We start from the raw sequence: 26,892 nt of genomic DNA, 5'->3' as shown, positions 1-26,892 counted from the left end.
GTCAAAAGCCCATCACCTGCTGACCACCCCCAGCCTCCTCCTTTGTGTGCACTGGGAGCTTCTTCCTTTGAAGAGAAGCACTCTCAGGTGGTTCAGCCAAACAAATAAGGACTGTTCCATTTTAAGTTTGCACAAATTTGATTTTAATATAATTTATCTGTCTCTATTAAAGTTAATAAGAACTTCATCAATGACTTCAGCACAGTCAGGACTTTGCAAACTATCTTTAAGTAATGTATTAGCCATTAGTTATTAGAATTTAAAATATTTTAAATAAACTCTGTATTAAATAAGATTGTTGATGTATGATACCTTACACTCTATATATCTTATGGAAATCTTGGCACTACTGAAGCAGACAGCAGAACTCACATTGATGCCCATGGGGCCAACATTTCACCACCCATTTCTTTTCCCAAATCTGCCAAGAGTTTTCAGTGACTCTGAAAAAATCAGAACCTCAGCATTACCTACTGTGTAAGCCTGGGAATCATTTTTCTCTAGGGTACAGCAGTATTGTAGCACCCTTGATATCTGGAAAATTCAGGTTCAAACTGCTGTATCTGAGCTAATTAATGACTATTGCTTTTCATTTTCATGCTGCAAATGCCTTATTCTGAAGGCAGGAATGGCAATGCCTACAACTACTCAACAGTTTCTGCTGTAAAATCCTATTTTCCGTTGTGTTGCCAGAACTTAGCCATTCAAGTAGCACATACCAGACAACTGCCTTAATTTTAACTATTGTGGTTTTTTATTTATTTTGAAGTTTCCAACAGTGAGATAAGAACTCATAGTAAAACAACCAGACCTCTGAAAACTAGTGCCTGTGAGCAGCTCCAGCTTTCATGTAGACTGAAATTTGGCAGAGAACAGACTAAATCGGGTGAAATCTTTCACTTTTCTCAAGACAACCTGTCCAGATTTCTTTCACATTATAAACATTAAACAATTGTACACGGACAGTGTTTACTAGCACACGGTGTTTACTAGTGCATGGTATTTGATAAATGAAACGTCCAAAAATTCAATGAGCACACAGCAGAGCCTGAGTGGGCTTGGACTCCACCTGCTTCGTGCCAACAGGAGCAGGAGAAGCCACCGTGTCCCTGTAAATGCTCCTTTTGTCGGTCAGTGAGAGACAGGACATTGAACGCAACCACAGCCTGGAGGGAAAAAGCTGCATGTTTCGAACACAGAAAAAGCAAAATGTGGGCAGAGGTGAAGACCTGAAGGGGCCAAATGAAGGAAGAAGAAGCAACAAGAGAGATCTGCAAGGATGTGTGAAGGCACACAGGAGTTTGCCCCCGCTGGCAGCTGTGCCCGGCTGGGAGGTGCTGCCACACACACCTACGAGCACGGGGTGGTTTGGGTTGGAAGGGATCCTACAGACCATCTAGATCCAACCTCCCTACACCTTCCCCAGGGCAGCCGTGTCCGACCCCACCACGCCGGGCCCGGAGCTCGGGGGCGGGGCCCGGAGCTCGGGGGCGGGGCCCGGAGCTCGGGGGCGGGCCCCGGGGCTCGGGGGCGGGGCCCAGAGCTCGGGGGCGGGGCCCGCTCCATGAGGCTCCGCCCCGAGCCCGCGCCTGCGCCCGTGGCTGGACTGCGGCTCCCGGCGTGCGCGCGGCGCAGGCGCGGGTCGGGCTGAGGGAGCTGGTCCGGCCGCCGCCCGGGTGAGCGGGGAGCGGCCGCGGGGACGGGACGGGACGGGACGGGACGGGACGGGACGGGGCGGTGGGTGCTGGCGGCCGCAGGGTGCCGGGGAGGGCCCGGGCGAGCGCTGCCCTCCGCCCGCTGCCGCGGCGCGGTGGGAGCCCGGCGGGAGGGGCCGCGCCCGCGGCGGGAGGAGGAAAGACGGGGCTTTGTGGGCGCCCGGCCCCCGGCGGCCTCCGGTGGACACGGACCCCCGCTGGCGTTTCGGAGGTCCGGGCTGGGCCAGGGCTTGGCAGCTGCACGGGGTCGGTGGGCTCGGGGCTGAGAGGAGCCGGGCGGGGGGCGTGCCGGTGAGGGGGTGAGTGGTTGTTTAGCCGGCTCCCGACTTTGCCGCGGAACCCGAAAATGTGGCTTTGAAAGCTTCGCCTGTGGGTCTGGTCGGCGTAACCCTCGCAGTTCGCTCCATGTGTTTTGCCCCGGTTGCCCGGCGCTCGGTGACGGAGGGATGCCTTTCCGGGGCGGGGTGCGCTCCCTGCACCGGCTGCGGGCCCCGGGCGGGGGGTGCCGCTCCCGGCGGCGCTCGGCCTGTCCCGGCTGCGGGCACGGAGCGCTCGGAGGGCTGTTCCCAGCGCCTGTCAGCCCGTCTCTTTGTGGGTAGGCGCAGGTTGTGTTGAAAGTAATCGATGTTCTAGAGAGGTTGCTGTGTGCTTTGAGTTTGCTATAATGTACTGAATCAGTTAAAGTTTGGGGACTGTGTCAGGTGTATAGACCATGATGTAAGGGAGAACCTGAAACTGGCTCGTACTCAGAAGTTTTCCTGAAGTAACATAATGGGAATGAAATTAATTTCTTCTGCTGTCCCGTTCCAGGCTTGCAAGTTTCTCCACTTTTCTGCAGTAGATAGGAATATCTGAATGTTTCTATAAGCTTGCACCTGATGTTTCTTTTTTACTAAAACACCTGCAGGCAGTTCCTCCAGGAGGAGATACTGTGTATTAATGTCCATGGGCAGTAGATCTCTAATGAACATCCAGGTATTGTCTGAAAAAAAACGATGCCAAAACATCCCTCATCCTGGATGGTCAATAACTCCTGACTCAGTGTCGCTGCCCTGCATGTTGGGAGAGGGAATGGACAGCTGGAGTGGCGATTTCTGCCAGAGGAACTTCTCAGGGCAGGCAGTATCTGTGGTACCTGGGGTTTTTACCTTATCCTGGCCTTGTGTTTATTTAGGATCATAACAGCTGCCCTGCAGCAAGTTTGATGAGCGTGCCTGGAAGTGCCATGGAGATGGGTGTGCTGAACTGCTGCCACTTCCGTGCCCTGTGCAGCTTGCCAAGTACAGGCTTCAGGGCTCCTGGCCCTGTCACCCTCGCCACTGCCTGGGCTGGGTGGGCATGTTCATTTAGCCCTGCAGTGTGGGTGACTGCTTTTCAAAAACAGGCACACAGGAGTAAGTTTTTATGGGACAATGCCAGCTTGACAGCTTAGCCATGAGTCAGAGCAACCTACCTGCAAGATAACTGTGCCTTAGTACAGTGTCGTTGTATACAGGACATATAGAAGAGCAAAATGGGCCTTGTCTGGTTCCAGGTGGCCTCTGATACAGAGGAGGAGCTGGCAGGAAGTGCAAACACAGGTGTGTTAAGATTTCCTTCAGCATGAAAGCATCTTTGTGGTCCATGTAGCTCCTCTGCAGTAGCTGTCTGTCCCCATCCACTCCTCGGGTCACCTCGAGGACAAATGTGAAGTTGGGGAAGCCCAGTTTGCCATGTGTAAAACTTAGTGAATTGTCTCTGTGAACAGAATGAAGCCTCGGGCTTGCTTTTCTAGGAAAATAGCCCAGAATAGCTATTCCTTTCTGCCTGGAAAATACAATTTACCCTGACGAAAAGCTTAGGCAAAGATGAGCTGCCACCTGCTGGCTCCATAAGGCTTTGGGCTGGGGGTTGTTTGCTGGATCCCTGAGCAGGAGAACCTGGATCCTGTGCCCTACCCCAGGCTGGAGTTTTGGGAGGCTCAGGTGGTTTTTTGAGAGCTTTCTGCTAAGAAAAGCAGCATTGGGCTGTTCAGCAGAGTTATCATAAGGGCATTAGAAAAACATCCTAAGGAACTTTCTGGGATTACGGTAATATTTATATCTACTAATTTTTCTCCTAGCTTTGGTAAGTAAAGATAGCTCTTTCAAGTGCAGCACATTCTTCACAAACAGTTCTGTATAATCTCACACACTGGAAAATAAAATTGTTGCCATCCTCGGGGTTCCCTGGGGAAATGCTCAGATTAGGCTCCTCCAAGGAGCTGGGATGGTCTGGGGCCCTGAGTGGTGCAGGAATGCTGACAGCCCTGTGGACCCCCCTGCTCTGGGCAGGGTTCACGCAGAGGCTGGGGGGAAGGAGGCTGGGGAGGAACAAATGAGATTAAAGTGAACTCTGTGAATGTGCTGGCCAAAACCAGCTCGGTTTGTTTTTCGTGATGTCGCTTCTATTTTAAAATCCAAGTCACGGAAACCATTTGCAGTGGACTTTAACAACCCTGGAGTTTCCTGTGGGCAATTTGTTTCTAAAGAGTTTCTCCTGTTAGGGTCCAAAGAAATCGTGTTCTTAAATATAATAGAAATTGGGGGGAGTGGGAGTTTTTAAAAGATAATTGGAAGCTTGCTATTTTTAGAATCTTTTGGTTTTTAAAACTATACTTTCGGAGAGGAGAAAACAAAAATATTTTAACTTATAGATAAGAGGTGTATAGAAGTTGCTTGACAGTCTTTCAGGGGATGATTCAGGTAATTATAAAATGGCCTAAATTAAAGTTACTGCTGTTTTCTTATTTCTTTAGTTCTTCATTGACTTCTCAGGTGAAGGAATAATGACAAGATTTTTGTCTCTGTGATGTCCAACAGAATTTCTTCATTTTTGGTTTTTCAAGTTGTCTTCTGCATAACAAACAGAGAATTGAAATTTGATGGACTGGAAGTGATGGCTTTGTTTCCATTTCCCTGAATGTTTCTTATGTGACTATGAAGTTGCTGAAGAAATTCCCCTTATACTTATATATCTGAAAAAGCCCTTTGGACTTTTAATATATGTAATGTTTTCATGGTAAAGCTGAGAAGGATACTTAGAAGAAAACTAGCTTGGCTCATCAAAAAAGGGCAAAGTATTTGCAAAGCCAAAATTGAGGGTTACAGTTTTGCCTGTGACTCTGCAGTAAGATCACACACATATATATAATGTGCCACAGGCCAAGTAACTGCTCTTTCTAAAAACTTGTAGTTTGTTCCTCATGTCTCTATGCAGAACTGCTGCAGTGAGTGGTGGAAAACAAATAGAGTACCAACTGTGTTTAATGGGCGGTGAAGGGCTTGTCTGATTAGATTAGGGCTTCAGCTGGCTTTTATACCCTTTTATGCAATGAGAATTCCTAACACCATGTTTTAAAACCTGATTTTTAGTATGTTATATGCTAGTGTTTTATATGCTGTGATTTCTTTTGTAGGGAATGTTTCTGAAAGTCATTACCCAGCAACCTCTGTGTAGTGCAGATGTGCTAGTCAATGCTGCCATCATAAAGTTTTAAAGGTTTGTCACATTGTGTGCTTTCATATTAAAAAAAAACATTACCTTTGATAGGTATTAAAAAATATGTTCAAAACATGCATTTATATTTGGCAGGCCACATGTAGTTCTCTTCCTCTTGGTGAAGTGAAGACTCAGCTACAGAGAGATAGGGCTTTTTGTTCTGCTTCTTTATTTTTCATTTTGTGTGTGTGTGTCTGAACATTGTAGCTAAGGATTTGAAATGGCTACTTTGGTCTTATTATAGAAACAAGTGAGACCAAGGGCTGTGACCTGAACATTAATTAATGTGTTACAAAAGATGAGTAGTTTTCCCATATGAAACATACCAGTGCAATAAATAAAAGGTAATTAATTCTGGATGGCAGCATTTTACAGCAATTAATGGAGAGGAAATACAGGCTACGTGAAGTAATGTATGGTTATGCAGTGCTGCTCTCTGTCAGAGTAAGGGCAGCATTATTCTGCAACCTACTAACCATTCTGCTCCTTGTAATTACCTGTTAAAACTACACCTTTTAATATTTGAATGCAAATGGACATGCAGAAATGTGGTAAATAGCAGAGTCTTGATGTAGGGCTCAGACAGTGCAGCCTGGTCACAATGCTGTGTAATCAGCTGCAGGAAATGTTTTCTCTTATGATAGTGTGTAATGGCTTGAACTGTCAGGAAGGGCAAAACATTAAGGCTCTAGGAATGAAAAGTACTCATGCAGATTGTGTGGCATCTGCTGTCATCAGCTAATTGTCCCTCAGCTGCTGTGCACCTGGAGAAACAAAGGCATTAGACTATTACCACTGGACTATGGAGAATTGTGGGAGGTGGCTCTCTCGGCCACACAGACACTCCTGAGTTACTTTTGGAACTTAGGAAAACATTGGTGTGCTGCTCTCTGCATTTTCTGCAGCCACCAAACTCGGATGCTCCTACCTCTGTAGCCTCTTGCAAAAGGTCCAGGCTCTTCCAACATGATTGGGTTTAGTTTGGAGGAAGCCAGACGGTGTTCTTTTTGATGGAATTTACCGTGAAATTGGGAGTTCCTCCTGGTTTTTGTTATGTTCAAGAGAACTCTGTCTAAGTTGGTAGTTCAGCTTTGGAATTGTGTTCCATCGATGTCAGCTGTCATTTACAAGTAAGCTCTAGTATTTATACCAGCAATATTTTTTAAAAAGAAGACATGCTGAAAATAGCTGTAAATATACTCCTCATTCAGCTGTAGGTGTCGGTAGGGACTGAAAATTTACCGTTCTGGCAATGGCAATTGTTAAAACTAGATTTACTTTACAGGTACACTTGGCTGAATGGTGTGGATGAAGCTTTATGTGCTCATGTCTGTTTAGTGTCTCTGAATTAAAATGTCACTTTATGTAACTGTGGCAGCCAGGGAGACCTTCCTTGGTGTAAACAACTGAAGTGAAGGAATCCTCTAAGCAAGATTCCATGGTACAGTGTGTATGTATATACAGTCCTTCTTTTCGTTTTACTTAAGAGACAAAAGCTACATTGACCTGTTTTTGAAGGACATTGTAAGTGCAGGTTTGAAGTAATGCAGTTGTGTATGTGGTGTGAGCATCTGACCTGGAATGGGGCTACTGGAGAAGAAATAACATTTGCTTTGTGTCTGGTCTTTGTTGAGTATTTCTGTGGAGCCAAGAAAGCATTTAAGGAGACTAATGAGCCTGAATGTATGGATTTAACTTTTGCTCCCCCAATACCTTATGGACTCTCTTGCTTACCTACAAAGAGTCATTCAAGTTACCTTCTTTTGTCTGTGTGCTCAGTCAACTTGAAGCAGGAGTTTGGCTGAACAAAATGAGAATCCTGTAACTTCTTTCAGAAAAACGAGAGGAAACAACTTGTCTGCTTCAACGCTGCTGGGATTAACTGTTTTTTTCCAAGACAAATGCTAAAAAATTCTGGCATTAAAAAAAAGGTTCCTTGCACTCTGCTTGTCCATGAGAAGTGCTGTATAGACTGTACATCTTTTGAAGGACCCTGATTTTGTCCAAGTATAATATTTAGAGAGCAGTTACACAGTCTGTCTTTACTTTTAATTTTTAAAAAAAAAATTTTTTTTTTTGTAGGATTGACTGGAGTGCTGCTGCTTAGGAGCTGTATTTCCTACGCTTTTCATCAAGGTATTTTGATTTTCCTTGTACAGAACAGAATGTTGCTTCAATGGTAGTTCTATAATTAACTTGGAGGCAAACTTCCTCTGTTTCCTCTGTAGGTAATATGCAGGGATATGAGTCAGTAATAACCAATTAGCTTGTTTATAGAGTTCTCCTTAACTGCCCTCAACTGCAACAGCAACAATAAATGAGGAGCATCTTAACTCTTCTTTTGGCTGCATTATCTGCAGTCAAAATAACCATCTGCATAAAAGCCACTGGTGTTAACTGGATTCATAAATACTAGGTATAGTTGGTATCTCCTCCCTCCTATCCTACAGCCTGCCCTGCTCTGTGGGAATTATGGCCTTGGAGTTCTCGTTGAGAAGACTGGGAACTGACTTTCATCTGGCAGTAGATGTGGCTTGGTTACTGATGGAAAAGGGCATGGCAGGACAGGATTCTCCTCAGTGGAGAAGGAAGGTGTACACAGCTTCCATGTGCTCCTTGGCTGCTGTAGGGTAACAGATATGACTACTGGATGAAAAGCTTTCCTTTCAGAGATGTATTTGGAGGTTGAAGATGCTTTGTAGCTGGGATATTTACCTTTACTATGGTTATTTGTTTTTAAACATTTTTTTCATAGATCTGGTTAAGAATTAAGAGTTGGACTTTGAAGTATTTGAGCAACTTGCTACAGCCCAAGTCATGACGCTCCCATTTCGAAAGGACTTGGACAAGTACAAAGATCTCGATGAGGATGAAATTCTTGGCAAACTTTCAGAAGAAGAACTGAAACAACTGGAAAATGTTTTGGATGATCTTGACCCTGAGGTAGGCATTAGCCAAAAGAAGTTTTATTTTTTTCATTTGTTCCATAACTTGAGTATAATAAGTTGAGTCTTTGTATGATATACTTTTGGACAGAGCTTTTTCCTAGTCTGCTGGTGATCTTACATATATATACATGTGCATAATGTTTATTTCCTGTTTGCAAGGAACTGCAATAGAGGAGAATGGAAGAAAGGATAGTCATGAGGAGCTTTCTGGGCTTTATTTATAAATAAAAATTGCTCTTTGTCATGTTCTTGAAAAGAAAGTTTATTTAGAACGGCTTGTTTAACTTTCCTGTTTCCAATAAACAGCCCTTTTGCATCCATTTTTATTTTACTGCTTCTGCTGTTAGAGCTTGATGGGAGAGGCAGGGTGCTAACCTCTTCTGAAGATTCCTGGTCCTGTATCTGGTAGTCTGTATCTGTCACTGTCCTCATGCTGACTTTGTAAAGAGAAGGCAAATAATTACTGAGCTCCTGAATGATTCTGTCAGCATGGGGTATTGGAATATTGGGATATTAGAGCTTTCTGCTATAATGAGCTGAGTTGTCCTCTACTGATACTGCAGCTAATGTCAGACTCCAAGACTTGTGTTTTCACCTAGTGGTTCTCTGTTTTTCCTTTAAGATTAAGTTCAGTCTTGAGGTTTAGGGATCAGTTAAGAATATTATGATCACCTATTTTGTTGTACTGCAAGATATTATTGATCCCTTAATTGCCTTTGGCTTTATGGGCATTTTAACAGGGGAGAACTGGCAGAAGAGTTCGGTTGTCTTTTTTAAAAGAGTGTGAATTCCTATACATTCTGTTCTTTCCTTACTAATATCCTCTTTTTTTTTTCTCTTTAGTTAAAATATGTTCATCATATCAAAGAAACTCCCCACTTTGAGTCAGGTCAAAAGGTAGCAATACTCTGTGTTAAAGGCCAAACAATAATAGAGTCAGTTGTCTCAAAGACTTAGAAACATATAAGTAAACGATAGAGGAAGTAGGCTTTTACTGAATGTCTAAACTGGAAATAGCTGAGTTTTATTTCCTACTGCTCATTTAAACAGTGCTCATTCTAGAAACGAAATTCAAATTAACTAGCAAATCGAGTGCTGGAAGTTATTGTAAAGAATTGCTTTAGTGCTATTCAGAGGGCAGTGTACTGTATTTTACATTGCATTCTCTGTGTCTAAAGAACAGGTTACTTTGTGTCCTCCCGTACCCCAAAAAAAGGAAGTTGGCAGGGGATCAGAGTTTGCCTGAAAAGGATGTCTCAGGTTTGAACCTTGCGGAGAGGGAGAAGGAAGAGGGAAATGAAACTAAGCAGGTGTTCCCCCAGACTTTCTAAGCTGTTCTTGTTTGCTCCATTTGTTTTGCAGAATGCTCTCCTGCCCGCAGGCTTCCGGCAGAAGGACCAGACTGCAAAGAAAGCCTCAGGTCCCTTCGACCGGGAGCGGCTCCTGGCGTACTTGGAGAAGCAGGCGCTCGAGCACAAAGACAGGGAGGACTATGTGCCTTTTACCAGAGAAAAGAAAGGTAACACCACCCTTTCCGGTGCAAGTGGTTATGAAATCCCTGAAGTGGACCAGCCAGAACTGCTGTGAACCAAATTTTATTGGAGCACTGGCAGCTCTAGTGCTTTTTAACTCGCGGCGTTCCCAAGTGAGTGCTGCTGTGCAGAGGCAGGAGGCTTCCTGTTCAGGCATTTTGTGCCTCTGGAGCTGGTGTGCTGTTTGTATGTAGCACAGGAAGGAAATAAGACTCAAAGATTTTATCATGAATTGCCAAGTTCTGATGGGGATGGGATCCTCAAAGTAAGAGCTAACCCTGATTTGCGTCAATAATAACAAATGCTGTCATTGTGCCTGTGGCTTGTGCCTTGTGCTAGACACAGACAGCAGCCTTTGTAATACTGTGTTGAATTAGAAAAATAGCAGTTGAGCAGTGTCGTGGGAGACACAGTAATGTTCAAAGATGCTGTAGGCTGACAAGGCCAGGCAAGTGGTGTATGCAGTCATGTTGTTTTTCTAGTGTCCTTACTGAAAGGTTTAATAAGATTGCATAGTTAGTACTAACTAATTACATATTTAACATCACAACAAGTTTTGAAATCTGGCAGTGGTTTGTGGTCTAAAAACCATGGACATGTTATTAAAGCCAGGGATTAGAAATTTTTGCTTTGGATCTGATATTCTCATTGACTTGATGGGAGCATTTGCCTTTTCAAGAGAAAATTAAATAATAATGTGCTTCTTAAATATTGTAAGAATAACTTCATATTTTTCCCATAAAACAAGAGTTCCCAAATCCACTGTGCCTTACAAAACAGTATTGGTAAGGACAGAAACTCCCAGAGCTGTGCTGTGGGTACATGTGCATAGGAGGAGGCCTTTAGCTGTCACCACAAGTGTTTGAGTGCTTATGAATCCGGGCTTGTCTGAACCTTCCCTAGCAGCAGGGGCAGATCTGCTGCACTAAGACTTCAGCAAATTGTTGCTAAGCTCTATTCCAGCTGCCCAAGATGAACAGGCTCCTCTTTTCTTAAGGGTTTGAAACCCTTTAATTCTACTTATAATTCTCTGGCGTGAATCATAGCTTATTTCAGATTTGCGTCTTCACTCATCTACTGAGTTTGTCTATAAGATAGCAGTGTATATTTGGTGAAAATTTTCTTGGGCATATTTGCATTTTCTCTGCCTGTGCCAGGTACTTGACAATGCTGGTGCCTTTCTACTTTTTCCTTGAAGTAATAGAGGGATTATGACTTTACAATGTGCTGCACTCTGTGTATGATGTACTACTTCCTTCATACACTGTGTTTTACCTTAGCTTGAAGTTTAACACCACTTGTGTTGAGATAACTGTGACACTTCTTTGCTGACAGGGTCTGTAAGAGTAACTGAGATAAGGATATTGCAATGTACTGAATGCAGAAGGTACTCATAGCAGCAGGTAGGGTGCCTTATGGTTCAGATAGGTGGTTCTCTACAGTCAGCTTACATATACATGCACAAGTATTTGTTTGGGTGGATAAAATCTGTGAGAATCGTGTAGAAAAACAGAAGGGACCAGCTGTAACGTAGATCTTGGTTAAGAAAGATCAAATGTCATTTCCTCTATGTAATAAAGTATTACTAAACAGCAGTGTGTCTGCATGTTGCAATGAGTCATACCAGTTTAGTTAGTAAAATTTCCTGTATCTCTTGGAAAAAAAAAAAAAGTTGCTGTTTAATAACTTTTTTCCACCATTTATTTTAATGCCATAGAAGAAGAGAAAATAATACGAAACATGGAATGGAGCTTACTTTCATTAAAACTAAAAATGTGGAAACAAATGTTTTGTGTGGAAATTCATGCTCTGGTAAATGGGCAGGAGGCAAGAAGGCCAAGCTCATTTTGTAGTAGGTGAGGGACAGTCTTTTCCCCTCATGGAAATATTATGGTTCAGCTGTGACTTGCTGCCATGTTTGTATCATTTTGCACAAAAATGGCAAATCTATGTAACTTAATCTTTTAAATCAAGAAATCATTATATTTATGTAGATTTAGAACTTGGAAAGAATATGAAGTAAAACTTAATACATGTGTAAGGTTTTTTTATGTAGAGGGAGCTTGTATCCTAATGTGCTTTTCTTTAATACTAAAAGAAAAAAATAACAAACAACTAGGCTGGATAATAATTTTTCTCTTTGACTAGAACAATGTATTATGGAGAAATGCTAAAAACACTGTAGAATAGGAGTAGGTGAAAATCTTGCCTGATTCTCCTGTCAATTGAGAAGAAAACTGACAAATGCATCCTTCAGTTCCAGAGATTTTGGGAGGAGAGAGATGGATTTGAACTGCAGGTATTTTCTTGGTGCCATTTTTTGGGTCAGGATTTGCTAAAACATTTCTGTGTACCTGGCTGGTCTTGTTGCTCTAACTTGGCCTAATTATTCATTTCATGGAGTAAGAAGGGGCAAATCTATCCTTCTCTCTCCCTATTCTATTTTAGTAGAACTGATGTCCTGCATGGTGATTTGACCAGCAGATTTATCCAAGAAGCTTATCCTGGGTTAATTTTAGCCATCCTGGCTTGCTGCCGATCCTGGTAACCTTGTTTTCCTACTACAGTGTAAAGGAAAATCCTCTCTTCCAGGTGTCCCAAGTACCTCATTTTGGGGTAAGCATGTTATTAAAACACTGTTGCATCTCTTGCAGTGATAGAGGATGTGATTTCTCCCAAGTCTTTGGAACCTCTCTTTTATTTTGTGCTATGAAATGTAGAAGATCTGAAATAATGTAAAGTGTCCTCCTGTAGTGAGATGAACAGTGCTAAAGTAATGTGAAGTTTAACAATCCCTAAATGATATCCTATTCCATTTTTCCAGTGCCTGATTTTGTTTCTAAAAGCATCAGTAAAAATTTACTTTGTTTTTAAACATGATTTAACGATTTAAGTCACATTCCGTTCCAATTAAGTGTTGAACCATACAGTAAAGCATTGTTCAACAGATTCATGAGAGCAATGTGGTAATAATTGCAACAAAACTAGCTTTGTCTTAATCTGTGCATGGAAGTATGTCATAAAGATTTTACAAGGCATACTGCAAGCAGAAGGATCTCTCATGCAAACAGTAAAGGCTTTAGTGCTGGAGACTGTTGCCCCTGAAAGTGTTCCACTTGTCTGACCAGTGCTCCCCACTTCTCTAGGAACAGCAAAACAACTGAATTATTGCACCTGAGATAAAAACATATCTAAGATCAGTAATGTACTTTGTGCTGTATAATGGAAGGCATTAGCAAAGTATTATGTAAACTAAACTTTGCATTTCTAGCCTTTGCACTTTCCTAATTGTAGCCTATTCTTCCAACTTTCCCTTTTCATTCCTGCCAGGTATGTTTGTTCTGGGTAAATTGGCAGGATTCAATGATCTCAGAGGTTTTTTCCAACCTAGCTGATTCTGTGATTCTCTGATTCTGCTTTAATGCTTGGGGCTTGTTGAAGTTTGAGGGGTTTGTTTGTTTGTTTTTTGTTTTGTTTTGATTTGTCTGTATCACCCAGAAAGTGTTGTTAGGCTCAAACTGTGGCTGACTAGAGCTCTTTTGTTGCCACCCTGCTCAGTTTGTTGCTCAGAATCACCACTGCCTTCTGCTGCAACAGGATTTGGGATGCTGTGTTCTCTGTTTGCCACTGAATCCCTGCTCTTTAAAGAAGTGTGTTACATGTTGTGAAGTAAAGCTAATATCCTGTAGGAGCTTTGCAGAAAGAGCTTGTGGGATTGACATTCTCCATACAAGAGCACTAGAACAAAGTAACATATGATACTCCAACCTTAATGTAAAACAGTTTTCTAACTCACTGCTCTGTGGTCTGTAATCAGATAATGAATAACAGTTCTGTTTCTGCAGTAAGATACTGAGGAAGTCACTTGTATGTTGAATTTAAAAAAATTAGTATTAAATTGTGCTCACAATTTAATGAACTTAAGTCTCTCACATAGTAAGAACTGGAGATGGATGAAGTGTGGATTATACAGAATTCTGAACTGAGGAGACTTTAAGGAACATAAGATGTAAGGAATATATCAGATGTTACTTTTCTTCATGAAGCCACTGATGAGAAAAACTTGTATTCAGTTGTCCTGAGGTAACACTTGATTCATTTCCACAAATGGAGTACTGTAAAAGAGGATTTTAGACTTTCTTCTGTTGTGTAAAGTGTGGCTGCTTGCTGGAATGGGGGAAGGACTGTGGGATGTGTGAGAATGGTACCAGCAATATGCAGTGGTGGTCCCATTGAACAGCCCTGATTTCTGCAACATGTTGAGCCCCACCTTGGATACTGTGAGTCTGTGTATGAAATGTCCAGGGCACTTCAACAAACAGCATCCAGTGTTCCTGCCTTTTGAGCAATACAGTTGTGTGGAACGTGGGACTGCAAATTTATTCTGTAGCAGATAAAGCCTGTGACTTAATCCTGGGATGTGTATCATCTAACATTTTAGCTTAAAGGCATAGAAGACCTGAATATATAATTATTACAAAAATGATGTGAACATCCCTGAAATTTGCCTCTTTGTGTTGTATTGCTTAATCTTTGCAATATCCTTGTCGGCTGAGAAGGAGGATGTCATGTTCCTTCATGTAATCAAATCCCTGCTATTTGGAAGTGTTCCACTTGAGGGCCAGGAAAGCTGTACATCTCATGGGCTGCACAGATGTGTAGTGGTTTCTGGTTTTTTTTTTTTTATTTAAAGCTTGCATTAGTGAGAGAGGAAGGGAATTGCCAAACTATCTTGGCAGCAGGCCTTGAGTTAGATCATTGTCCCCAGAGACACAGGGGTCTTATCCCTTTGGAAGTAAGTTCATTACTAGAAGTGGGGAGTGGGGAAGGACCTGCTTTTGTGTGTGCATTGTAAACCTCTGAATTCTGGGCTAGGATGACATGAAGCCAATGAATGAGAGATTATGTACACAAGGGTGTGACCTGTTTTATAACAAAAACTGCTCCTGACTCAGTTCATATGACTGGAGTTGGCTGCAGTGAACATTTCTGGAGGGCAGTGGCTTTTAACATTTTTGCTTTATTAAAAACTGAATATACTTTTCTCTCTCTTCAGGTTTTCTTAAGAGTCAGGCACATATGTATAAATTTAGTCTTACTCTTAGAAAGCAAATGTTTAGAACCAGACGTTCCTAACCTATGAATTTAAGAATTACTTAAAAGCAACATCAGGAAAAGTAGCTCTTTTTTTGTAAGTACTGTGTGATGAAGCAGACAGAAAGCTGATCTAGGTTGAAATACATTTTTGCAAAATTGCTTTTAAATGAGATTGATTTCCTTCTGCTCTCTGCCTGCTCCACTAATGCTGCAGAGAGGATGGCTGTTTCATGGGTTAATGAAAACCTTGTCAAACATTCTTGTATCTCTTCTGAAAATTACAATTAAAGTTGAAAGTTATTTTCTCCTCAATAGGTGATGCTGGTAAAATAAAATGGTAGAAACATACTGTATCAATTATATTAAAATAACCTGCAACATCTACTACCTAAACCTTTACTTTATGAAAGTTTTCTTTTAATCCTGAATCACCACAAACAGTTTCTTTTGCACTGTCCATGAAAGCTGAGATATGGGTGGTAATACATGTCAGCTGCATTCAGCTACTGTTTGGAGTCATTACAGTTACATAAGGAGTTTTATTTTCTGCTTCTAAATATGGATAATGACCATTTATACAAGTTTCCAAAGAGATAGCAACCCAGGAACAAAAATACTGTGTTGCTAGCAACAGATCTTGATCAGACTGTGTTGTCAGAGAAAAACCTGATGTACTTCTTTGTAATCTGTGCTAGAGGTAAGGCATTAACTTCCTTTAAGAAGAAAATGAACCACAACTACTTTACTCTAGGATGGGAACTTGAAGAGAGAGAGAGAAGATGGATGGGGTTTGTGATGCCTGTGTCTACTGTGGGACACAGGACCTGGCTTCAGCATTGCTTCCCACCAGTGGTGAAACCAAAATCCCACTTCATTTCCCCTAAATAAAACTGAAACATCCCTATAAAGCTTTGTGTCACTGGGAGGTATTCAAAAATGCTAAACTTAGTCTTAACCCCAAGCACGTGACAAGATAAACTTGTGAGCAGTACCAGGGGAAAAAAATCTTAAGTCTCTGGCTTCTGCCCAGAAGGTCTGTAATCATGTAATTGGGATGAGCTAGGGTGATTCCTGTGTGGAAATATTGTATAACCATGGATATGGAAGAGGGTGGGTTCCTGAATTAGAACTGAGACTTCATAGGAAGACTATCAACACCACTTCCTACCCCAGGAAATAACAAAAGGAAGTGGAACCTTTTTCCCATAGCTCTTTCTGCTGATAGCTCAGGCAACTTGGAAAGTCTGAAAAACTTTAATAATTGTTAAGATTTGATTCATGGTTGTCTAGTTTTGAATTACTTCTACCAAATGTATCAGTACCAGAGCTTTTACTTACCAAGTTAATTTGCCCAGAACCTAAGCACACCTTACCTCTCCTGGGCTCTTACCCAGTGGTAGATTTCTGTGTTCTGAAAGGCCAGTTCTAAACCATTCACAGCTGAACTGTTAGAATATCTTGCTTGTATTCTGATTTCCTACCCTAACTTTTCAGCTGAAGATATATGCAGGAATTATGGTAACTACACAGACCTCTACTTAAAATGCATGTCTTCTAAAGTAACTTTTCTTATTACTTCCTGTAATAACTAAAAAGTTGGTGGTATTACTGTTGCTTCTTTTGCCATTGAATCTTCCACGGCCTTTCTAAGTATCATTTCAGGAAACAATGTCATTGCCAGAGAAATCTGTTATCTTGTTTTGTGCTGTTCACAAACCATGGTTTTCTCAAGCATCTTGGGCATCTCTTTTTTTACTTCAGAACTGAGTTCACATCTGAAATTAGAAATTATCATGTATGCTGTAAAAACTGCACTGAATAGGCAGGTCTGTGATTTCAGGTAATTCTTTGATATACTCTCTCATTCAGGTTAAAGTTCTGCCTGGGTCCCTTCCTCCTTTGAGAGGATACAGGTCATTGTTCTCTAGCGATACTAAATCTTTTTAGACACTTTTTCTAGACTGTTTAAAAGGTATAATGGAGGCTTATAGGTTACTTTTGAATCCTTAGGAGAATTAAATAAGATTGGAGTCATGATACAGACTCATGAAAATTTATTCTCTTTATGCTCTTTCCTCATCTCTGACTTGCAAAAACAGAAGAAACCTCATTCCTTTTTGCTGTCTGTGATGCTCTTCTCAGGATTTACTAAATATAATATGTATTCTTTAGATACAGAACAATTTAAAAATAAGTACATAACACAAAGTAACATCAGACTTTTCATTTTGTTTACTGCAGGGAAAATATTTATCCCCAAGCAAAAACCTGTACAGTCTTTTGCAGAAGAAAAATTCTCTCTTGATCCAGAACTGGAGGAAGCCTTGACCAGTGCCACAGACACAGAATTAGGTGACCTTGCAGGTTAGTTTTTTTTGAAGTATGAATGGGCCAGTGCATCTTTAGACAAGAAAGATCTATAATCAATGTGGTAGTGTATTTATCTGACCTCAGGAAGTTGTAGTTGTGATAGAAACTATATCATGTTATATGCCAGCTTCCTTGTAGCGTTTCAACTTTGTTGATTTGTGATAATTTATAGGAAGGTAAACTATTTTGGCCTGCAAAAGATACCTGATTTTCAAACTCAAAACCTTTAAATCCATTCCTGAGACTTCCTGGGTTTTGTTGTGTAGGTGACTGCTTTTTCTTGTGTATAAGAATGTGTTGTTTTGTACCTGTGTTCCTAAAGCTTCATTTTGTGACTGAATAGCACTTTTAACTTTGAAGCTGGAACCTGATGAGGTCAAATTTTTCTAAGATATGGAAGCCAACTAAAAAGTCTATAATTAATTTTTTTTCTACTTTTTAAAATTATTAAGGTATTGAATGGCTTCTTGCACTGTTAACTGGATGTTGTACGGACATCAGTTTTTGTTATTTAAAGGAACCTTCATCTGAGCTGAATTAGTCAGGAACAATAAAAATGCTTTTTTGCTGTTTCTCTTTTTCCTTTTACAGCTATACTGGGAATGTCCAACTTGATAACAAACAATCAGTTCTGTGATGTAGTAGGAAGCAGTAATGGGATTGACAAAGACAGCTTTTCAAGTAAGTGTTTGTATGCAAGTGCTGGAAAAATTAATTCTTTGTGCTGCACGCAGTTACTATTGCATTAACTATTTTCTGTTGCACCAACATTCTTTTAGACTCTTTAGTCTTAGTCTGGAAATGTGTATGTCTATAACATTTTCTAATTGAGTTCTGGAATTACAATATACGTACACTAAACTGCAGTTAAGTCACTTTTTGGTGACAAAAGTAGGCATAAACATGCATTGTGTGTGTTGCTTTTTAGGTTTTATATTTGTGTTTGCAGTTCAACTTCTGTGTGCTTTCTGAAAAAAGCTGGTGTGCAATAAAAGCTGAAAGGCTGTAAAGACCTTTGGAAAAGGATTGAACTTTATGAAAGTATTTCAGGAGAGGATGGTGTGCTTTGTGTGGGGGAGAGATGTAAAGACTGATGAAATGATCTTTAAATACAGTAAATATTTAGTATATGTATCATTTATTCACAGTGAATGTATGCAACTTGTTTGATTACACTTAAATGCCTTACTTTTCAGATATAGTAAAAGGTGAAAAAATGTTGCCTGTTTTTGATGAACCACCAAATCCCACAAATGTGGAGGAGACGCTGCAAAGGATTAAAGATAATGATTCTCGTCTTGTTGAAGTTAATTTAAATAACATTAAGGTAATTACCTGAAGCCTGCAGTAAATATGCTGCTTTTTCTCAGTAGAAGACACTTTAAGCTGCAAAATTCTCTAAGAGAGCATGAGAGGCTTATTTTAAGTACAGCAGCCTTTTTGCTAAACGTTGCAGTGTGTATAAGCTCAGAAACCTGGAGCTAAACCGATAAGCCATCTTGGTTGCTTTTGCCAAATGTGGATTTAAAAAGTCTTAGACTTTCTTACTGCCAGCCCAGATTTCTGTTGCTGCCAAGTTGGCAGCAGTTCACTGTTGTGAACTACTTTTTTGAATCCTTTGTCCTTGATGGAGCGACGTGCTCTCAGTTATTGCAGTTGCAAACAAAGTTATATTTGTACCTGACATGCTTCTGATTCTTGTACAAAAGAGCTGTTGGCCGTTAGGGCAGCTTCTGAGTGTAACAGTTGTGGTTTTAAATGTGACAAACTTTTGTATATTTGCTTGAAAGAAAACAGAACTGTAGCACTGCTGACTTACAGTGCAGACAGCAGTGACAGCCTTGTCAGCAGCCAAGGCTACTTGTTTCACTTACTAAAGGAAGAAAATAAAATACTTGGTTTAAGAATACTGTATTATAGATAAATGCTAGCCAAAATAGCTGCCTAAAAAGGCAACAGATCAAAATTCCTGATATAATAAACTGAGAAATTTGCTACCCTAATTAATTATCTAAAATTATTCCTTTTAAGCTTGGTTGATACTACCCTGTAAAAATTATTGCTTTATAGAATTGGTGACCCTTGTAGGCATTGCATCTTTACTGTGAGACTGCTCAAGACCAGTGATAGTTAATATTATAGGACATTTTACTGTAAAAAGAATAAGATACTGAAAGAAGCTGGGGTAGGGGGGAAAACTTACATATCTCAAGAGAATAAAATGCTATTTTTAATTCAAGAACATACCAATTCCAACGCTGAAAGAATTTGCAAAAGCCTTAGAAACCAACACACATGTGAAGAATTTTAGCCTGGCAGCCACCCGAAGCAATGATCCTGTTGCTGTTGTAAGTATCTTGATAATGTGCTGAAGTGGGGTGCAAGGGAAGTTAGGATGGAAAGGCAGTGGTAAGGGATTGAATTTAATCCAGTTTAAATGATGAGGGATGAAAATGATTACATTCTGTTACACTGTAAAGTATGTTTTCTTTAACAAACCTTTGTTGTGTCAAAGTTGGTAAATGGTTACAAGCAGACTAATATGCAGCAATGCATCACCTGTGAGATGAGTGAGAATTCTTGTTTCCAGTCCCTTCCCCCGACTTTTCATTTTGCTAATCTTTCTTGTTTTTCTTTCTTTCATAATTGTTTAGTTCATTCCAGTAGCCAATAGTGTATTCAAAATTAATTTGCAAGAAGCACATTAGAGAACTGAAAAAGCTCATAATATTTTTTAGGTAACTAGAGTTTTAGTTGAAGAAAATTGTAAAATACTTGTTTCTGTGATCTCCCTGCTACCAAAGATTTGCTTAAAGCATTGGTATATGCAGCATAATATTAGTCAAAGTATCTAGTTTGATACAGTTTAAACTAATTTATCATCAGGTCTTGGTTTTTTCTATGTTGAATCAAAAGCAGTGCCTTATTTATTTGCAAAGAAAGAGGTAAGAAAACAAAACTAATTGTTTTGACAGAACAATCCTTTGCATTTGTTTTAATTTCAAATTAAAAAGGAATCTAGTTTGAAAGACAGCATTAAATAAGCAAATGAACATGTGAAAGCTTTGGTTTTGGGTCAATTAAAAAGTTCTTTTCAACAGGAGTGAAACAGAATGTAATAAAAATCTATAAATGCTTCTTTTTTTGGGTGTGGTTTTTGTTGGGTTTCTTTGCATTGTGACTGGATAGAAAAAAATGTACAGGGTATGATTTTTATGACAGTAAGCCTCAGCAGTCAGCTATTCTTGTTTTCTTCCTTTCTCAGAAGTAGGGTCAGGTATATTTCCATAAAAGTGCTTTTAGCTACATGCTGGTACTGTGCTTAGAGCTTTGAATTTTACTTCTTCCTACCAAATCTGTAGGCACAAGCATTCTGAAAGTCAGATCTCCTGTTTACAAATTAACCATATCCAGTTCTTTCAGCTAACTAACGCCCTCTCTTTGGCCTTCACTTAGCAGCTTGCATTACTCATTGTAGGCTGTGAAGGCTTACAAAATGGAATTGGTCCAATATGCTAATTTCAGACAATTTATATTCTGTGTAGCTTTTTAGTTTGTAACAAGAGAAAGACAGGCCTTTTCTTGACTCAATACTATTTAAAAAGGAAATGTAGATAATTGAATGGTTGAAGATTAGATGGTTGAAGATTCAGTTCAGTCTCAAGTGAAAGCTTGGAAAGTTACACCATGTACTGATGAACTTGTTGCTCCTATGGAAATGATTATTTCTATGTCTGTGATGTACTGTAGCAAAATTCAAAAGTTTAATGATACTTTCTTACATTCAAAGGCTCTTGCAGAAATGTTGAGAGTAAACACAAAATTGAGAAGTTTAAACATAGAATCAAACTTCATCACTGGAGTTGGAATTCTGGCACTAGTTGATGCACTGAAAGACAATGAAACGTTGACAGAGATCAAAATTGATAATCAGGTAAGTGAGGTGGTGGTGGTGGTGGTATCAAAGCTAAAACCAGCCAGTCCTAGTTGACTGAATATTTTTGGAAGACAGCTTGTGATAAACTTTTCAAAATATTTTATGTTTAATATCTTAACACTCTCCATAATTGCCCTTAAGATTCTCGGAAGCACACAGCTGAAGTTGATTCCAGGTCACTTCTGTGCTTCCTGGTGCTTTGAAGTGCACAAACATATTTTGTGACCTTCTGCCTATTCAATTAATCATAATGAAGCTGAGTGTTTATTGACTGATTTGGTTAAAGTATTCTGATCTCTTTTAGAATGAACACATATAAGCTCTGTTGTCTTTGTGTACCTTTTATTTTAACAGAGGCAGCAGCTGGGCACACTTGCAGAAGTAGAAATTGCCAAAATGCTTGAAGAAAACACCAAGATCCTCAAATTCGGATACCATTTCACACAACAGGGACCTCGAGCCAGGGCAGCTGCAGCTATCACAAAAAATAATGATTTGGGTAAGACCTGTCAGTAGAGACTGACTATTAACTGAATGTGTGTGTGGCACAGGCTTTAAAGGTGTCTGGTTATTCTGCTTCTCCCTTGACAAAACCAGGATAGCACAATGTTAGATCAGTTTAAGGTTTCTCCTGTGCTGTACTCCTGACTCTTTTATTGCTGCTTGATGTTCTCTGTTTTGTTGCAGGGTGTTCAGGTATATGAGTTGAGGGTCTTTAACATAGTCTGGAACAAGAACATTCAAATTCCATGTGAGTTGTGGCAAAAGGAGTGAAAATAATAGTTTTGATTGTTCAGTTTTATTCAGATGAGATCCACTGCTTCTTTAAAAACAATACTGGAAATGAACAGTGTAGGATGCCCTGTTGAATGCCAGTACATCCTGTCACGTGCAGAGGCTGGCACTGGGTCATCTCTTCTGGTCATGCACAAGTACCATCCCTGCCTCTCTAGCTGGTAGCAGTGGCATCTTTATTTGCTGCAGTCAGTTTTGTTGGAGCTCATCTGTTAGAATCCTAACTAAATGGATCAGCAGAAAATCGGTTAATAATGTAGCACATGAGTGGAAATCGTTTGTATAATGTCAAATACTTGTAGCACTCAACTGCAAGATAATGTGGTCCATCTATTTAAATAGAATTGCATTTTAAAACTCTATTTAATTAAATCTTCTGTCTTTAGGTGCTTTGTGGTAAAGATTATACGTCTCATCAGTATGAAAATGGGCCAGGCAGTTTAGTAGCAGTAGCAGTAGTTCAGGAATATATTAGAGGGAATGACATAGGAAATTGGAATTTGGTTTAAAGATCTGCTTCCCCTCTGAGTAAAGGTTAAAGTTGAGGAGAACAGCTCTGAAAGATATGGAGGAGGAGTAACTAGAAAAGAGCACAGAGAGAGAAGAAAGGCATTCAGACACTATAACTGTTTCTCAAAATAGATTCTAAACCAGTTATTTGTCATAATTCTTCAGGTGTCTTTTTACTTTCTAAGGTTTCTCTTCTCACTAGTTCTCTTGTTAGTGCTTGACTGTTGTAAATCTATTTTTCTATTGATATCTTGCCTTTTTTTCTTTGCTTTCTTAGTCAGGAGTATGTGAGTAAAAGTTTCTGCAAATACCTTTTCATCTCTCCAGCCGTGAAGCTACAGAGACAGGTCACTCTGGATACCCAGCTGGGTATTCAGCACTGAAACTCAGATGTTCCAAGTCTCTCATCTCTGTCTTTGTACGTTTCTTCCAAAAAAATAGTCTGCATCTACATCTTCTTTCTCTCTTGCTTACACTGTGTTGTACCACTTCCCTGTTCTTTGTCTGAAACTGCACCTGTTGCTTTTAACTGCATGATTGGAGAAGTCTAAGGTTCGAAATTCTTTCCTCTGTTCTTGCAATTTGATGAAAGCAGGTGTGAATAACTTCTGTCACCTACTTTCCAATGAGTGGCTTTGAGAACAGAATCACTTTCTTTGTATATAGATGTGCTTGCTAGACTTTAAAAAATAAAATGGAGATGGCCTATATAATTTGTAAGAACCGTAGCCTTGTTTATGTCTGCACAGAAAAGGAAAACATAATTTGATAAGGTGAAAAAAAATAGCAAAAATAATACAAATATTTAGGAAAACTCCAGTCATTCAGTCTAATATAGCATGTGAGCTTTTAGTGATTTTATTCACAAATTTTTATTGCTCTTGCATTTTCTAACAATTAAATGTTTTATTAATAAATGGAATGTTTTAGGCTATTGAATGTAATATCTTCTGTGTGTGTATAAATTGTGTTAGATATACTGTGAAACTCTTGCACTGTTTCCTTTGAAGCCATATAAACTTAATTTAGCACTAGAAAACTGCAATGAAAAAAAAGAGTACTGGCTAAATCTGCTTACCAGACATAAGATGAGTAATGTTTCCCACAAGTCTTTCCTTGCAAGTGTTTGCAACTGTTTGTGAATAAGGTAATAAGTGCTGCTGAAGCATAAGCTTGAAATGATGGATTGCACTAAGTGTTCCTTACCTTAAGTTGTACTGTGTGAAACCTCGGGTGGCAAATAAATGTTCATGTTGTAGAAATACAAAAAACAGTTACCATGATAAAATAGCAACACTTTTTTTTTTGTCTCTCTCTTGTTGCAGTTCGCAAGAGAAGGGTCGAAGGAGACAATTAGCAATCCTGCTGTCAAAACCCGGTGGAGTCATCACGGTCAGCACCGTGGGCTTTGGCAATCTGGGACTACATTGACCTGGCTTAGAAGGGAAAAGACTGGAAACCCCATTCCTTTAAAAGCAAAGCTATATAATCTGCTGGTATGCATCACGTTTTTCATGGAGACACAGTAACTGCACCAGTCTCTGTACCATGGTTTTTGACTGGGTTTTTTTTTTTAAGAACTTTTTTTGTATTTCAAGACTTCGGCTGAGCTTTCTACTTAAAATATAATTGCAAATCAATGGTATAATTGTCTGTAGTCAAAGAATGGGACATTTAAGGTCATTGAGAAGATAATGACCCAATTAAAATGTTTGTTAGAAAATCCGGGGGTGCTTATTTACGTGGAGGGGTGTGTCTATTCCTGAAAACAATGGGTTAGTGATAAGGGATTCTTCACCCAACAGCTGGACTCATTGTGTAGAGCTGTTCAGCTTTGTTCATATGCACTGAAGAGAAATCTTTCACAGCAATGTTATTTGTAATTCTACTGTTTTATTTTTTATTCGTTCTTGATACTGTGAGTAAGTTTAAAGACATCCCTTTAAGGCAAACCAAAATAAATGGGCTAAGGACTTCTCCCAAGAGATTAGAGGGACTCATACAAAAGACTTGCAAAAAAAAAAAAAATTAGGAGCCTTGAAAAATGACAGGTTTTTTTATTACACCTAAGTCCTTTAAGTATTTTTCAAAAGTGTGTCTTGCTCTGTATCTGAACTGGATATATTTTTAGACTGATTTCATGTGTTCATCAACATTATTTAGTTTATATTCTTTGTTTAAAAAACTTTATCTACATTCACAAGTATCAATTTCTCTAGAAGTAGTGGACATGCATATTTTAAATTCTGCGTAACTGTACAGGAAGAGCAACCTTAAGTGTAAAACCACTGACCTAAATTGCTGGCAAATGAAAAATCCTTTATTTGAAGCTGTTGTATTAAGCTATTTGTACTTCATATAAATCTATCATTTTTTTAATACTGAAGTAACACTTTTGAGAAAGGATTTTTCTGTTTTGCTTATGTCTCGATGTTGGAACACTACCTAAGACATGCAAAAATTAATCAATCTGTAGTGTCAGATCTGTATGATGTAGTAATTATTAAAGTATTTAAAGTTGTTTAAGCGAACTAATAAGGCAACAAGAATCACTTCAACTTCTGCACATAATCACAATACACTTCTTTGAAATAATATAAAAACCTAGAGGCTTTTTGGTTAGGTCTGCTTGGACTGTCCTGTACTAGTTTGCTTTGAGGTCACAAAAATGTTCTAAAGGACTGCTTGGCTATATTTATAGCAACAGAGAATTCAACTGACAACTCTTTTCATTCAGAGATCTTAATGTGGTGAGCTTTTATGTATAGAAAATGTATTTACGTGGAGGGGACTGAGATGTTTGCATCAGTTTGTATATACCATAAGAACCTAACAGAGCAAGTCTCTGACACTGTGCCCACATTGTAATTTGCTGCAAATCTTGTTTTGGAACTTTAAAGACAGACTTTATTCCAGAGGTGACTTCGAATTTTACTGCAACAGTGAATATTAAACTATAGTGCCTTCAATGAGGATGTATATAATTGGTTTATACGTGTGGAAGAACTTTTTTTTTCCTATTTCAAAATCAGCCTTTTATTAGAATTACAAATAAATATGTGCTCTTCAAAACAACTTGGAATTAATTCTCTTAAAACCAAAGACTATACTTACTATAACCTTGAAAAAACTAGGAGTGATCTGATGAGTAACAAAAAGGGCTTCTTTTGGGTTTAGCTTTCGTAAATTTCCGAGAACTTTATAGATTTTGAAATTTAAGTTCCTATACAGTGTGCATAAAGTCACATTTAAGTGTCTTTTTTTACAGGTAGTGCTGTATAAAGATGGCCAAAGCATGTCATGTGCTGAGTTGCCTAAAGCTGTACTTTACTTTTTATTTGCTATGCACCATAATCATTTTGTGTCAAAAAACAGGCTGTGATGTCTTCCTTCATTTGTTGAAGGGCTGCCATATTCAGAGAATCTGTTCACATATTGTGATTCTATGATGACTTATTTTATCATTATCTAACAAGATTAGACAGTTATCTCCTACTTGAAAATTAAGGACAAAATTGAAAGGCTGGATTATGGAAATGATAGCCCAAATCCCTTCCTTACTTTTGTTAAATCAAGTTCAGCTGTTTAATTATTTACATCCTAATCAAAGGCAGGGGCTTTTAAGATGCAGGTGTCCTGTCACCGGCGATAGTAGTGGACCTTAATAATTGGTTTAGCTCTGTAGACAGCAGGTAAGAATTTGACTTTGTCAGCACTTTAAGGACAGGTATCTGACAGACTGGGCATAGAAAACTTTGTTGTTTTGGTATGGTGCATGGAACAAATAACAACAATCACTTTTGTGCCTGCAATGTGTATCCTGTTTGGAATAAATGAGGGAATTCAGTCCGTAGCCAGGAATCATAAACGGTCTCAACAAGTCAAGTGGACGCTCTGATGTCGTGCTGTAGGTGTGGTGAGATCCTGTGTATGACTTCATTGATTCTGAGTGAGAGAGTGGTATTGCTTTGATAACCACTTACCAGAGACACAAGGTCTTTTTTCTAAGAGATGATTTTTTTTTCATATGGATTGTTTTTCAGCCTAAATGAAGAAGTCAAATGACTGCGTATATTGATTCTGTTGGTTCCCAGCTAAGCATGGAAACATAGCCTATAATTCAAAGCAATTATCTATTACTGTTGTATTTTAAAGAAATAGCCTCATTCTCTCTACAGCTTGAGTAATCTTATGTTTGTAAGCTACAAACAAGCAAGTGTTCAATTTAAATTTCCATTGAGGAAACATGCATTGAGTTTTTTAGCCTATCAGCACTCTATGCTGTCAGATTGTAAACCAGTAAATGCTGTGGATGATTAAAGTACTGTATTCTTGTTGTGGTTTTGGGGGTTTGTTTGTTTGCTTTTTTCAATAGTACACTGACTTGCTCGAAACTGACCCATGTGTTTATGTTGTGTCAAAGCAACACCTGTCCTTCTCCAGAAGGAAAGCGAGTGGAGTGACGGCGG

At 39.5% G+C, this 26,892-nt stretch overlaps 1 protein-coding gene across 4 annotated transcripts; it reads left to right on the top strand.

Annotated features, from left to right (window-relative positions):
* Nucleotides 1–1,584: 1,584 nt before the first annotated feature.
* On the top strand, nt 1,585–26,769 carry LOC127475316 (tropomodulin-3-like). Of its 4 annotated transcripts, none has more exons than XM_051797016.1 (11): nt 1,585–1,676; nt 7,317–7,370; nt 7,990–8,177; nt 9,545–9,701; nt 17,053–17,175; nt 17,773–17,862; nt 18,378–18,508; nt 19,422–19,529; nt 20,972–21,115; nt 21,473–21,617; nt 23,749–26,769. In XM_051797016.1, the coding sequence occupies exons 3-11, from the start codon at nt 8,052–8,054 to the stop codon at nt 23,778–23,780; spliced, it is 1,056 nt and encodes a 351-aa protein (XP_051652976.1). In that variant the 5' UTR covers nt 1,585–1,676; nt 7,317–7,370; nt 7,990–8,051; the 3' UTR covers nt 23,781–26,769. The 4 variants fall into 4 exon arrangements, with proteins under 4 accessions (XP_051652976.1, XP_051652974.1, XP_051652977.1 ...); XM_051797017.1 differs by lacking the exon at nt 1,585–1,676 and adding an exon at nt 1,856–1,961; XM_051797018.1 differs by lacking the exon at nt 1,585–1,676 and adding an exon at nt 2,340–5,234.
* Nucleotides 26,770–26,892: the final 123 nt, after the last annotated feature.

This window comes from Manacus candei, unplaced genomic scaffold (genome assembly GCF_025592945.1).
Source record: "Manacus candei isolate 608988 ecotype Guabito, Panama unplaced genomic scaffold, ASM2559294v1 h1tg000046l, whole genome shotgun sequence".
Classification (NCBI taxonomy): domain Eukaryota; kingdom Metazoa; phylum Chordata; class Aves; order Passeriformes; family Pipridae; genus Manacus; species Manacus candei.
This window is presented reverse-complemented; position numbering and strand designations above follow the sequence as displayed.

Bases quoted from the DNA above. Each gene is read 5' to 3' on its own strand.
- LOC127475316 (XM_051797016.1), top strand. From the start codon at position 8,052: ATGACGCTCCCATTTCGAAAGGACTTGGACAAGTACAAAGATCTCGAT. The intron at 17,863-18,377 runs GTAAGTGTTTGT...CTTACTTTTCAG, and splicing joins TGACAAAGACAGCTTTTCAA to ATATAGTAAAAGGTGAAAAA. The intron at 21,618-23,748 runs GTAAGACCTGTC...CTCTTGTTGCAG, and splicing joins CACAAAAAATAATGATTTGG to TTCGCAAGAGAAGGGTCGAA.